Source organism: Parasteatoda tepidariorum, chromosome 9, assembly GCF_982258835.1.
Source record: "Parasteatoda tepidariorum strain Cologne lab strain chromosome 9, Ptep-v5.0, whole genome shotgun sequence".
Classification (NCBI taxonomy): domain Eukaryota; kingdom Metazoa; phylum Arthropoda; class Arachnida; order Araneae; family Theridiidae; genus Parasteatoda; species Parasteatoda tepidariorum.
Genome location: NC_141763.1, coordinates 7,935,612 through 7,948,154, shown reverse-complemented (window position 1 = coordinate 7,948,154; position 12,543 = coordinate 7,935,612). Strand labels below are relative to the sequence as shown.

Below are 12,543 nucleotides of genomic sequence, written 5' to 3'. Positions count from 1 at the left end.
CACATGTTGGGCTTGTTTAACTCAAGATCCATGATGCTTTGTTTTTCACCAGATGAGAAATTTTTGTTTTCCTATTTGTGCAGTAGTTATGAAATAGAATTACATAGCTACTCGCACACCCTCTCTGTTAGTTGTGACACTACAATGTTTTTAATGAAACTCCTACAGGTATGTTCATAGCTGCCAACATGGATAGGATAAAATCCAGTAAAATAATATAAATTTCAAGATAATTATTGCAAAATGTATTAAATATTTTACAGATAGAGAATTTTAGGGATTTTTATAGTCATCATAATAGAAACACTGCAATATTTTCCAGTTATGATTGACCTTAAACAATACTTGAAATGTTTTGTATTATATTTACTCATAATTTCAAATATTGATAGGCATTTAATTCATCAAAAATAGTTAAAAGATTTTTTTAAATTCATTTAAAAAAAAGAGTTCCGAATGAAAATAAACTGAACAATTATCTGTACAAAAATTCTATTTCAATAGGGCTTTTTAGGAAACTTATTCATTTTTAGAAAATTTTCAAAAATGTACAAAAACCAGGAGAATTTTAACTAAACCAGTAGACCAGGAGAAACTGGAAAAATCCAATAGAGTTGGAAGCTATGTTTTATCTAATAAAATTTTAAACAAGTGAAACAGCTACAATTGAATAGAGAACTTACTTGCATAAGTAATGCATTTTCCACAGAATGATAATCTGGTCCTCCGGGAGGTTTCTTTTCATATTGAATCATGTGGTCCATGACAGATGCACTGATAACTGGCTACACACATAAAAATAGATTTTGAAAGCATAAAACTCAAACTAGAAAGTACTAAATACACAGTACATGACCTATGAGAAATAACAGAATCTCAATTATTTTCTAATAGAACTGATAGAAAAAAAAATCATACCACTATTTAGATTTAGAGGATGGGCAGCTCTAGAGAGCAGGGCACATCGACCAGAGGTCTATTGAACCCAAACCCTAAATCATGATTAGCAAGAAAGCCTTATGGCTGAAATAAAGTTCAGCAGACACCTTACAGGTATATATTGCAGTTCCCAGGTCTTAATGCAGTGTTGCCTTATATGCTCAAATCTTTGAGCAGAATAGACCTCACAGTCACTTCAACATGTCACACAGTCTCCTCTTCAAGATTAAATTTTTTACGGAAGAAAGTAATTATTTTCTATTCAACTGGCCTTTTATTGTTTTCAATGACTAAAATTAAATGACCTATTACATAATCTAAAAAAATATTTAAAAAAAGAGGCACAAATCTACTTTAAGGTTCAGATGATTTAACTTCACATAAAAGTATGAATATGCATTAAAAATATTTAATTTAAACATTCAAAATAATTAAATAAATTTTTTTTATTTAGCATAAATTATCATTAGAAAAACAAGAGTTTTCATTTTGCAAATTTTTCTTTATTTGCTTTAATAGGCGCTCTTTTTATTGATTTAAAAAGAGCGAGTTACATCAGTTAGTTAGTTTATCTGTCTAATCTACTGATATCTTCTTTCTTAAACTCCTTATAATTTGAAGGTACAAAACGTTGGGAAAAGGTATATTTATTCAGTAAAAGCAGATGCCTTTTTTTTACTGATTAAAATTATTGTTTACACTAATTAATTGGTATATGAAGAATAGAATTTTATATAGAATTTTAAATTGATAAAATAAAATTAAAAAAAATATAATAAATATTCTGAAATCACAGAAGTTTATAAGATAATTCGCAATAGAAATGAAATTTTTTCTTTCATTTTTTTAAAGAACTTAATTTTTAAAGAACGTGATAAAAACATTTTATATTTAAATAAAATATGACTGTGAGTGGGGATCTTGTTAACTAATTCAGATATTCGGAACACCGTGAAATTGGTGGTGGTGGGGGGGAGGATTCCACATTAAAAATTAAATTTTTTGGTGACCAAAATCTATGACTTTCCATGTTTTTTTTAAAAAAATAGTTAAAATCATGACGAAAATTGTTCAATACCAAAATTCATGACTTTCCAGGTGTACAGATACCCTAAATATGTATAATGTTTGAACCATTAAGATGCATTTGAAATATCTGAAAATTTGATCCTTTAGATCAAAAGTTGTCAAAAAGTTTTTTTTTCCTTTTAACATTATAGAATGCATCCAAGTCTTCATTGAAATAATTTAATTAAACCCTTAAATTGTTTGATTGAAAAAATTATTAACTCATTTAAACAAACAGTGATATTTTTTGTAAATTATAATTAGTTCATTAATCAGGCTCACGAATCTCATATATTAGAGTCAAGATTTAAAAGAAATATTCATGTACATATAAGCAGGAGTGCTGAAAGTTAGCAGAGCCTAATATTCCTTATCAACAAAATTTCTTTTTAGATCATAATTTCCTAAAAAATGTTGGCTTTTTTTAGTGCAATACCTTTTTCAAAATAATTTTGGAAAGCAAAATTTGTATAAGAAAAAAAAATTTATTTGACTTTACACAATTCCGAGCATATGTACTATAAAATAACAGAAATCAAAATATATTGATATAATATTTTATAACATAAAATTATTGTCTACACTAATTAATTGGTACATGCAAAACTTTCAAGCCATTAAGATGCATTTGAATAATCTGAAAATTTGATCCTTAGATTAAAAGTTATCAGAAAATTATTATTATTATTTATTTATTTTTGAACATTATAGAATGCATGGAAATCTTGATAAAAATTGTAAACTGTAGGGTTACTTTGGCACACATTATTTTATAAAAACTAATAAATGCATACTTGTGTATCCAAAAGAATAACCCTTTGGTTAGTCACATATATATCAATGCCGGTTGTACAGTGTTCTCCAATTTCTTTCAAATCATTAGTTTGTGGCTTAAAAAGCTGCCTAGAAGATATAAAAAAATATTATACATGATGCTTTTATTTATATACTATTTTAAAATTAAAAAAAATTTATTATAACAAAATAGACAGAAAGCTATATAATAAACATCCATAATATAGAATTTCTCCTTCCTAGTCTAAAAGTATGAAAAGAAAATATCATAAAGGTTGCAAAAGTACATGAAGTACCTCAAAAGTACACACATTCAAGGTTGCAAATGGTTGCTTAGGCAAAGAAAAATTAAAAATGTTAGTAAAATCAAATGAAGAACTGAAATTAAATGAAGTCGAAAACAAATTGAGCTAAAACTTTAAACATAATCAGGGTGCAAAGCCAAATCTTTCACCAGTTAATTATGATTATAATGTTTGCATAAACATATTCCATTAGGATTAAGAGAGAGATCTTACCACTTAGATTTCTCAGAATAATTTCCACTAATAATTGACATGATAGTTGATTTCCCAACACCTTGCAAGCCAATAACACCAATCACATAAAAGTCAGTTCCATCATGCAAATACTGTAATAAAAATAGAATATCTCTTTGAAATATTAAACAAAGAAAAGAAATTATAGAAATAAATTAACTCAAGAATTCTTTATAAAAAGAATTAAAAAACAAATATTTACATACTTCAAAGTTTCCTAATCATAAATTTCTGACTTTTAAAGAATTGCATATTTAATTAAGATAAAGAGTAGATTTTAAATTTCCAGAAAATCCATAACACCCCTCAGTTTCACTAGAAGAGTTTCACCTTCCCCTGGGGGATGCTTTCATTGGAAACCTATGGTTTAAAGTTTATGCCCAATATGAAAAGATGCCACTTGAAAAAATATAAATGCATTTTTAACCTTTATAATATTATTACAAATAAATACTTTTACTTTATTCACATAAAAAACTGCACATTAAGCAGTTTCATAATTTTATTTAAAATGCAGATGTTTTTGCCAAAATAAACCCATCATCATAGTTGGCCAGACAGCTCAATGTGGGCTAAGGCCTTCCTCTGAAGATTTCTCCATAACGACTTCCGATCTATCCAATTCTTTTTATAAACTGAAATCAGCCTCCACCGAGTCAACCCATCTCGACTACGGCCTTCCCCTCTTTCTTGTTCCAGTAGGACTAAAAAGCGGCATCTTTTTTATTGCATTGTCATCACTCATTCGTATCACGTGGGCCATCCAATTCATGTTATTTATTTTTATCTATTTAATAATATCGGGTTGCTTATTAATGGACCCAGTATTTATGAAATACAAGTAAACATTTGCACAAATTTTTTGTATTCACAATATAGCGATCTCACGTTATAACATCCGTTTTCACTAGAAGAACAGAGGGCATTATATCCAGAGTTAACAATACATATAAATATAATCATTATTATATAAATATAATCAAATATATATGAATAAATGCAATTAAATGCACATAAATAATTAAAATCAAATGGAAAACAAGAAAAGTTATGAAAAGTTTTCAGAAAATAAAAGATTAAAAAATCAATTTAAATAAAATGCGATAAATTATATGACTTTCTTTCAAACTTACATGGTTACATTCGCAAAAAAAGTGCTTTTTGATAGTGTAACAATCTAGTCAAAGCAAATTACAGTACAACCTTGAAAATCTGATCTTTTAAAATTGGAAAACCTCCAAAAATCCACCCAATTTATTTTAACTTGAGACAAGAAAAAAAGTTAAATCTTAAAATAGCAGGAAGATGTTAAGATTTGCGGATCGCAATATTATTGTGTTAAAAAATCAATTGTAAACACCATGAAGAAATCAGTTGCAATAACTGAAGCAAAAGCAAAGAAAATTACCCAATGAAATCCTTGCAAATCAAGCATGTTAGAAAGCGATTACAAAATTATGCATGCCATAATACAAACGTATAATCAAACACATTAGTATTTCAAAAGATTTGTATCAATTACTGCCAAAAAAAATTATTAATAAAACCTGATGGTAGCAGATGGAGTGCCTTTTTAACCGCATCCCTGATTATCCCAAATCAATTTGGGTATGTATGTATTGCAACTATTTGTCATCCCGAGAAAACTTGGGCGTAGCAGGATTTGTCAGTACATTTTGTTTTATCCCATTTTTACTCGGTCGGAAGCAAAAACATAATCTGCTGTGATTGGAAGTTTGATTTGGGAGTTTTGATGTTGGACTGCACACGCGTCTTGTACGATTGTATATACGATGGTTGCTGAATTTACATAGCCATAAGAGTAAAAAAAAAAAGGCATATTCCTTCTTTGACGTTTGAAAAGTATCACTTTGTGTTGTCCCTAGTTTTAAGAACTATCATACAAAGACTGATACAGTACGACCTCGAAAATCCGGACTTCTGAAATCCGGAAATCTCTAAAATCCGGACTCATACGTCCAGTTCCTCAGAAAAAAATTTCAAAAGAAAATTTTTTTAAAAAATCGCTTAAAATAAAAATTTTAATGCAAAACCACAACTCTTCTCCAACAATGAAGCAGTAGATGAAGAGGTAGAGGTGGGGTGTGAATGACAGCTCATAGCTGATAAGGAAATTCCAGTCATTCTAATCAGCTCTGTATGGATAACAAAGAATATAAAGGGGAATCCCCTCCTCCTGAAGGGGAATCCCCTCAGAAGGAGGAATTCTTCCATCTCCTTGTTTTTCCCCCTTGTGATGAAAGAAAACTGGTTCCTTCTTAACCTTGAAGCTTAGGAAGCAGGGACAAGTTCTTTCATCCCCCAACAAAAAAAGGATTAGTATCAGCTGGTACAGTCTAGTCTAGAAGCATCTGTTTCGGTTATAAGTTGAAATTCAGCTCGCGTTTTAAGCCTATATTTTTAGTTTTAATTGCTAATATTATGTTATCTAAACGATCGATTGCGGGGGGAAAATGACGAAAGTTTGATTTTTAATGTCTTTTATTTATTATTTAAAGAGTATATTTATGTTAAAATCGACGTCGGGGTCTACACACGTGTGATTAATCGCGAAATCAGCCTGGCGAATTCGAAACTTCGATAATTCTATCAATTCAAGTAAGGTATCTAAAATCCGGAAATTTCGGAAATACGGACCATCCAACCCCCCCAGCAGTCCGGATTTTCGAGGTTGCACTGTAATTAACTTTTTTCATTTGCCCGTAATAACTCTCGATAGTAAACTGATGGTAAATTAAATGTTTCCTACACATTTCCTTGTATATATTAATGGAATAAAAAAATATGTTGACTTTTTGCCTTTCTTTTTCAAAATAATTGGTAAGGGAAGCGGTTAAAAAGAAATAACCCAAATGTGCAATCCATGTGTCACAGAAATGTTGTTTTAAAATATCTAGATTTCAAAAACTGTGAAAATCCATAGAAATAACTGTTGACAAAATTTATAAAGTAAATTTCCACAGAAAGTAAATTTATAACAAAATCAAGCATGCTAAAAATTGATTAACCTTTAACTTAGATAATTCTTTTGCTCCATAAGTGAAGTATTCACAGGGGGCGTAGTCAAATCGCTCAACAAAAAATAAGCACCTTTTAAGTACTTTTTAAGCACTCAAAAAATATTTTTATATGTACATTAACAAAATGCAAAATAATTTTCAAAGACTTTACATGATCATGATAAAATAACTAGTTTCTGACAAAGAACGCTTTTCTTGATTTTATTAGCTGCCATTACAAAATGATCAAGAGATTTTTCAGTTTGATTTTAGAGGGAGGAAAATGAAATCTGAAATTGAGAATATCTTGCAAAATGCAGCAGATTTGCACATGAGACTGCGATAATCACACCAAACTCAGCTCAGTAGAGGCACATGCGGACTCAGAAGTATTTCATCAAACATGTATAATGATTGGAGCTTTCACACACTATGGCCCTATAGTTTACGCCAAAACGGAATGTGGTTGAATGAATTTGGAAAGTGTTTAATAGAACAATGTGAAAAGCACGCTTTTGCATAATACCAAAAATCAACACGGTAAAGAAAAAATCTCTTTTTCGAAAAAGGAAAATTAAGCACTTTTTAAAAACACCCAATGAAAAAAAGAGCACCCTTAAAGGCTTTTAAATAACGAAAATCAAAAATAAGCACCTTTAAGCACTTTTTGAAAATGCTACGAACTATGATCTAAAATACTATCGTCCTTTCAAACCCCTGAGAAGTCTAGATGTTCTAGGTTATATTGTTACAAATACAATAATATGAGAACCAAAAAAAAAGGAGAGATTTTTCTCCTTTAACTTAATTTTATCAAGTAAAAGCAACACAAAAAGTGAAAATAAGACACAGAAAACAAAACAAAAATGCATAAAAAATAAATAAAATATTAATATAATTCCTACCATAAGCATATCCAATTTGGGCAAACTTACTTCATAACATTAAATACTTCAACACTTTATAACTAACAAACAACTTTCTCAAACATTTAATTAAAATCAAAAATACTATTCAATAAATGTAATTAAATTCTAAAAAAAAAAAAATCATTAAATTTAAGTGTATAGTCAATGTGGCAGAATTTTTCGGGCTTTCTGCAATAAAACTCTCTAGCATTAAAATCTTTCTGCAAAATACTTTCAATAATAACAAAAATTTATGTTACTAATTTCAGGTAACAAAAATGCTGTGTTTAAAAAAACCAAATAATGTTTTCAATTGAATATGCAATATTTTTTTGATTCTAATATTATGGGTGATATTTTTGCATTTTGTTAGGGGGGGGGGGGGAGACGCACTAATTGTTTCCTTTATCGCATTTTGCAAATCATCATCACGTTAAAAAAATAATTAAATGTCTGAATTCTAAAACAGTTAGCATCAAAAAAATAGATCAACAACCTTCAGAAAGGGTTTACAGAAAGGAATGTTTCGTTTCAAGATTTGTTTATTGTAAAAAATAATAACATGTAAAAAAAAAAAACGGGTTTTAAAAACCATGTGGAAATAAAAAGCAATAACTGCCAGAAAAATTGATAGAATCCTTGCCTTAAAAAGTAAATGATCAAATGCGCAATGGGAATTTCCAATATCACCTGAAATATATCCGAAAATCAAAATGCCACACGAAAATCAAAGTCAATAACTGACAAAAACACAATCAAAATGGATGTACGACATTGGCATAAATTGAGCTTTTCAAAAAGTGATTATTTAAATGCACGCTTCAAATTTTACGTGTAAATTCCAGCAGAAAAGAAAATTAAAACTTTTTACTTCCCAAGAGAAAAATTTTTCTGCAAGAACTATCTAACGTTCTGCGATAATGTCGCTACGATTCTGCCACGGGGTACAGTGTAAATGCATATGAAGTCTAGCAAAAAAATTAAGAAAAGTTACCTCTAAAGCATTGTCACACCATTGCAAAGATTCATCAACTAATTTGACTGGATATGACATATCTGGTGTAGTTACCTGCTTCTGATCATTGGCTAAAAAAAGAACATCAAACCCTTAATTATTAATCAGAATTTCTTTTTGCAATGAATACAAATGAAATCTACTTTTTTACTGAACATTCTGTATAGTTAATTTTTCAAAATAACAAATCTTTTTACAATATATATATTGTAAAAAGATTAGAAAAAAAGTCATAAAAAATCAAATAGATACTCCAGCATTTTTGTTTAATATATATATACAGGGTGTGTAGACAAATCTTTCAACAAAAAATAAGCACCTTTTAAGCACAAAAAGAATATTTTTAAGCACTACATACATTAACAAAATGCAAAACAGACTGTACATGATGCTGATAAAATAACTAGTTTCTGATAAAGAACTCCTTTCTTCATTATATTAAATAGAGAGATTTTTTGGTTCCATTTCAGACGGTGGAAAATGAAGCCTGTAATTGAGAATATCTTGCAAAATGCAGCGGAGTTGCACATGAGAGTGCAAGAATCTCACCGAACCCAGCTCAGTATGCGCACAAGTGGACTCGCAAGTATTTCATCAAACATGTAAAATGATAGGCACTTTCATACGCTACGCTACAGATCGACGGTACGCTGAAATAAATTGTGGTTGAATGAATTGTCAAAACGTTGAAAAGAACAATGATAAAAGCATGCTTTTGCATAATACATGGCGAAAATAGACATGGTAAAGAAAAAAAAATCTCATTTTCAAAAATGGATAATTAAGTACTTTTTAAAAACACCTAATAAAAAAAAAGCACCTTTAAGGACTTTTATAAACGAATATCGAAAATAAGCACCTTTAATCATCTTTTAAAAATGCTACGCACCATGATATATATATATATATTAAACAAAAATGCTAGAGTATCTATTTGATTTTTTTAAGAGTACATAAATGAATTATGCTTAACGAATAATTTGTGGCTGATTAACTTTGGTTTGCTGAAAATGTTTTAAACATTTTAAGTTAGAGAGTGAAGTTTATGGACAGTTTTAAATTTAACGTACATAAAAAAGTAACAAATATGCTAAAATGTTTGCCATAAGCAATATCTTTAAAATTTGACCCACAGTAGTAAATTTATACAAAAAGAATGGAGTCATTGAAATTCAGACATGGCAAACTAAAAATAAATACTACAAAATCCTTTTTTCAGAAAAGGTTTTAATTATGGTGTACGTGAATTCTTAAAGAATTCTGAAGTATTTTTTTTTTTAGGTTCCTTCATAAAAAGCAGGAAAGAAAGAATTCCCTACCCACTAGTAGAATTGTTGTAATAACAAGAGCTAATAAAATCTGCAGGCATAGATTTCCCTAACTAAGTTTCCCCAAGTTTAAATTCTAAATGTAGTATTCTAAGAAAATATTTCTAGTTTTACAAACACCGTGTGCACATTCTTATTAATATTAAATCATAACTTTTTTTTCGTAAATAAATAATGGATCAATTTATTTTTATTCATAAAATTAATTAATAGAATAATATGTAAATAAAAATTCATTTCTGGCAATTTTTTAAATAAAATATTATAAATTTAAGAATTGTTTAAGTTTACTTAATGCAAAACACATTAGAAGTAATACATTACTAAGTTGTGTTATTTCAAATATGTCAATTGAAATTATTAAAAATGTGAGTGATTTTGTTTCCATTATTTGTCCGAAATGAATTTTCTGTGTTGAGCAGTATAGGCTAAATACCATATATTTGTATGTTGCATCTCTAATTTAGTAGCAGCAATTGTTGAGCAGAATCTTGTATCTTTCTTTTTTTTTTCTTTTTTTCTAATGGCAGGCACTGAATTTGAATCTTTTGCCTATACTATGCCAGAATTGTTGCTCATTTCGCGTTACCCAGTGGGCACCTGTGAACCAAAGTCACGGAGGCGAGCAACATTGCCCACGTCACACTGCCACAAACCCGTTTATAAGGTGGGCCACATTCACACATCATACACAACAGAGGACAGCATAAAGAGAGAGAGAAACATCCATGCCCAGAGCAGGATTCGAACCAGCAGCCTATGGCTTCGCAGTCAGGCACGCTAACCGCTCGGCCACCAGGCCGGCATAAATCTTGTATCTATTTACAATCTAAAAACTTCTTGAAAAGGTTTTTAGCAATTTTTGCAATAACAGGACTCTATTTGTACAAATTCTCAAAAGCAGGACCCTGGTTGAAAGAATGTGACTTAATGCTTATTTCATATTCACAAGTAATAAATTAAGAAATTTGAATAATAAATTAAGAAATGGATTTACAGAAAAGGAATAACATGAAAATATTAATTGAAGCTTTTTATGTTACACACACACAAAGATATATATATATATATATATATATATATATATATATATATATACACACACACAAACATTTATGAACAACATATTATAATAAATTCGAACTTTATCACAAAACCTAAAAAACAGTAAAATAAGTGTTTCAAACATAAACAAGTAATAAATATTATTTACGTTGTTTTTCTTCTTAACAATAGTTATAGAATATTTAGAATAAAGCGCTTGGCTCTAAAAAGAAATTAATTAAATAAAAATTATTTAATAAGCTTACATTCACTTTGTGTAGTGACTGGTTTTTGTTGAACATGAAAAACACGGTGGGCGACATTTTTCACAAGATCAGAAAATGAGTCGCTATCTTTACTTGTAGAAGCAGCTCCTTGGACAATTATAGCACTATCTTCTATTTCAGGAGTGACAGATGATGCTTTCTGAACAACTGTGGGGGATCTCAAAAGTTCAGTTTGAATATTTGGACTAGCCAATACATTGCTACTCTGGTTTACTTTATTCTAATAGAAATAAGGAAAATTACTTCAGCTTATAATTGATTAAATTCATATTGAGTAAATACTTTTGAAATGACAAAATACTTATAAGTTATAACAGACAGAGAAAAAAGTGATTATATATTATATACAGGGGTCTGTCCTGGGCAATTTTACTACAGTTTAGTGGTACCTTAACAAATTCAACTTCAGGAAAAACATGCTTGTTAAAACATAAAGTATAAAACATTAAATGTTTTTTACTTTATTCTAATAGAAATAAGGAAGATTACTTCAGTTTATTAAACTCCTATCGAGTAATACTTTTGAAATGACAAAATACTTATAAGTTATAACAGACAGAAAAAAAGTGATTATATATATATATATATATATATATATATATATATATATATATATATATATATATATATATATATATATATATATATATATATATATATATATATATATACATACATACATATATTATATATATATATATATGTCTTGATTTAGGGACAGAGGGAACTCTTAGTAGTTGCTATTGGTTTATGAAATAGATCGAACGTTTCCCACACAAGAGCAAAGGGAAAAATGTCCTGCTCTTAATTAAATGCATACTTGAGCCAAAAATAGATTTAAGAACAGGATGTGGCTTTTAAAAGTGTGAGAAAGTATTTCAAATAGAATAATTAATTAGGAAGAAGTTTTATAGCAGAGAAACTAACACAAAAAGATTAATTGAAGCTTTTTATGTTACATCCCCCCTCGCCAATAATGTTTAATTAGAATCCAAAAATTTTGAAATTATCCATTTGCAAAATCTTCCCTATGGTAGAAGTACAAATAAAATAACCAAATTTGTAATGGTAACAATATATAAAAGTAATATAAATTATAAAACATTTACATATGTTCTCATTGTAAAAATTTTAACATAATTAAAATTCTGTAGTAGCATCATCAGCAAATTTAAAATTTTCATTTTCAACAGTTTTTTTGACTAACAGTTTTTTCAGTTTCAAAAGTCTCTTGTTTAAAAATCACAACACAGCTATTTCACTATAAGAAGTATTCTTCATAAAAACACTATTTAAGTTAACTCTTCAATCATGATGACAAAAATTTATAAAAATTTGTTAAAAATGTGTAATTTAAAATGTAAAACACAAAATGAAAAATACAGTTTTACAGGAAAAATTTCAATCTGAAATTAGATTTGAGTATTGTTTACCTTGTTTGAAAACAAAATAAAATAAAAAATCTCACAGTGGTTGTTATTCTGAAGACCAATACTTCAGTATTGTCTTTATTTCACTTTATTTACCTTTCATATTTATCACTTTTATAGCAAAATATCCGGAATTTTTTTTTTTTTTTCTTTATGTCCAAAATTTGCCT

General features: G+C 28.7%; 1 protein-coding gene across 2 annotated transcripts in view; it reads right to left on the bottom strand.

The window, feature by feature from the left end:
- Positions 1–12,543, bottom strand: part of LOC107437604 (nonsense-mediated mRNA decay factor SMG9) — a 40,494-nt gene that overhangs the window by 16,717 nt on the left and 11,234 nt on the right. Inside the window, exons 3-7 of one of the 2 annotated variants that reach the window (XM_043045075.3) lie at positions 10,923–11,163; positions 8,264–8,355; positions 3,321–3,433; positions 2,802–2,910; positions 684–785 (exon numbers count right to left, since the gene is read on the bottom strand). In XM_043045075.3, the coding sequence (XP_042901009.1) occupies positions 684–785; positions 2,802–2,910; positions 3,321–3,433; positions 8,264–8,355; positions 10,923–11,163 (657 nt within the window). The remainder of the gene's footprint in view (positions 1–683; positions 786–2,801; positions 2,911–3,320; positions 3,434–8,263; positions 8,356–10,922; positions 11,164–12,543) is intronic. The other variant, XM_071186040.2, reaches the window with a different exon arrangement.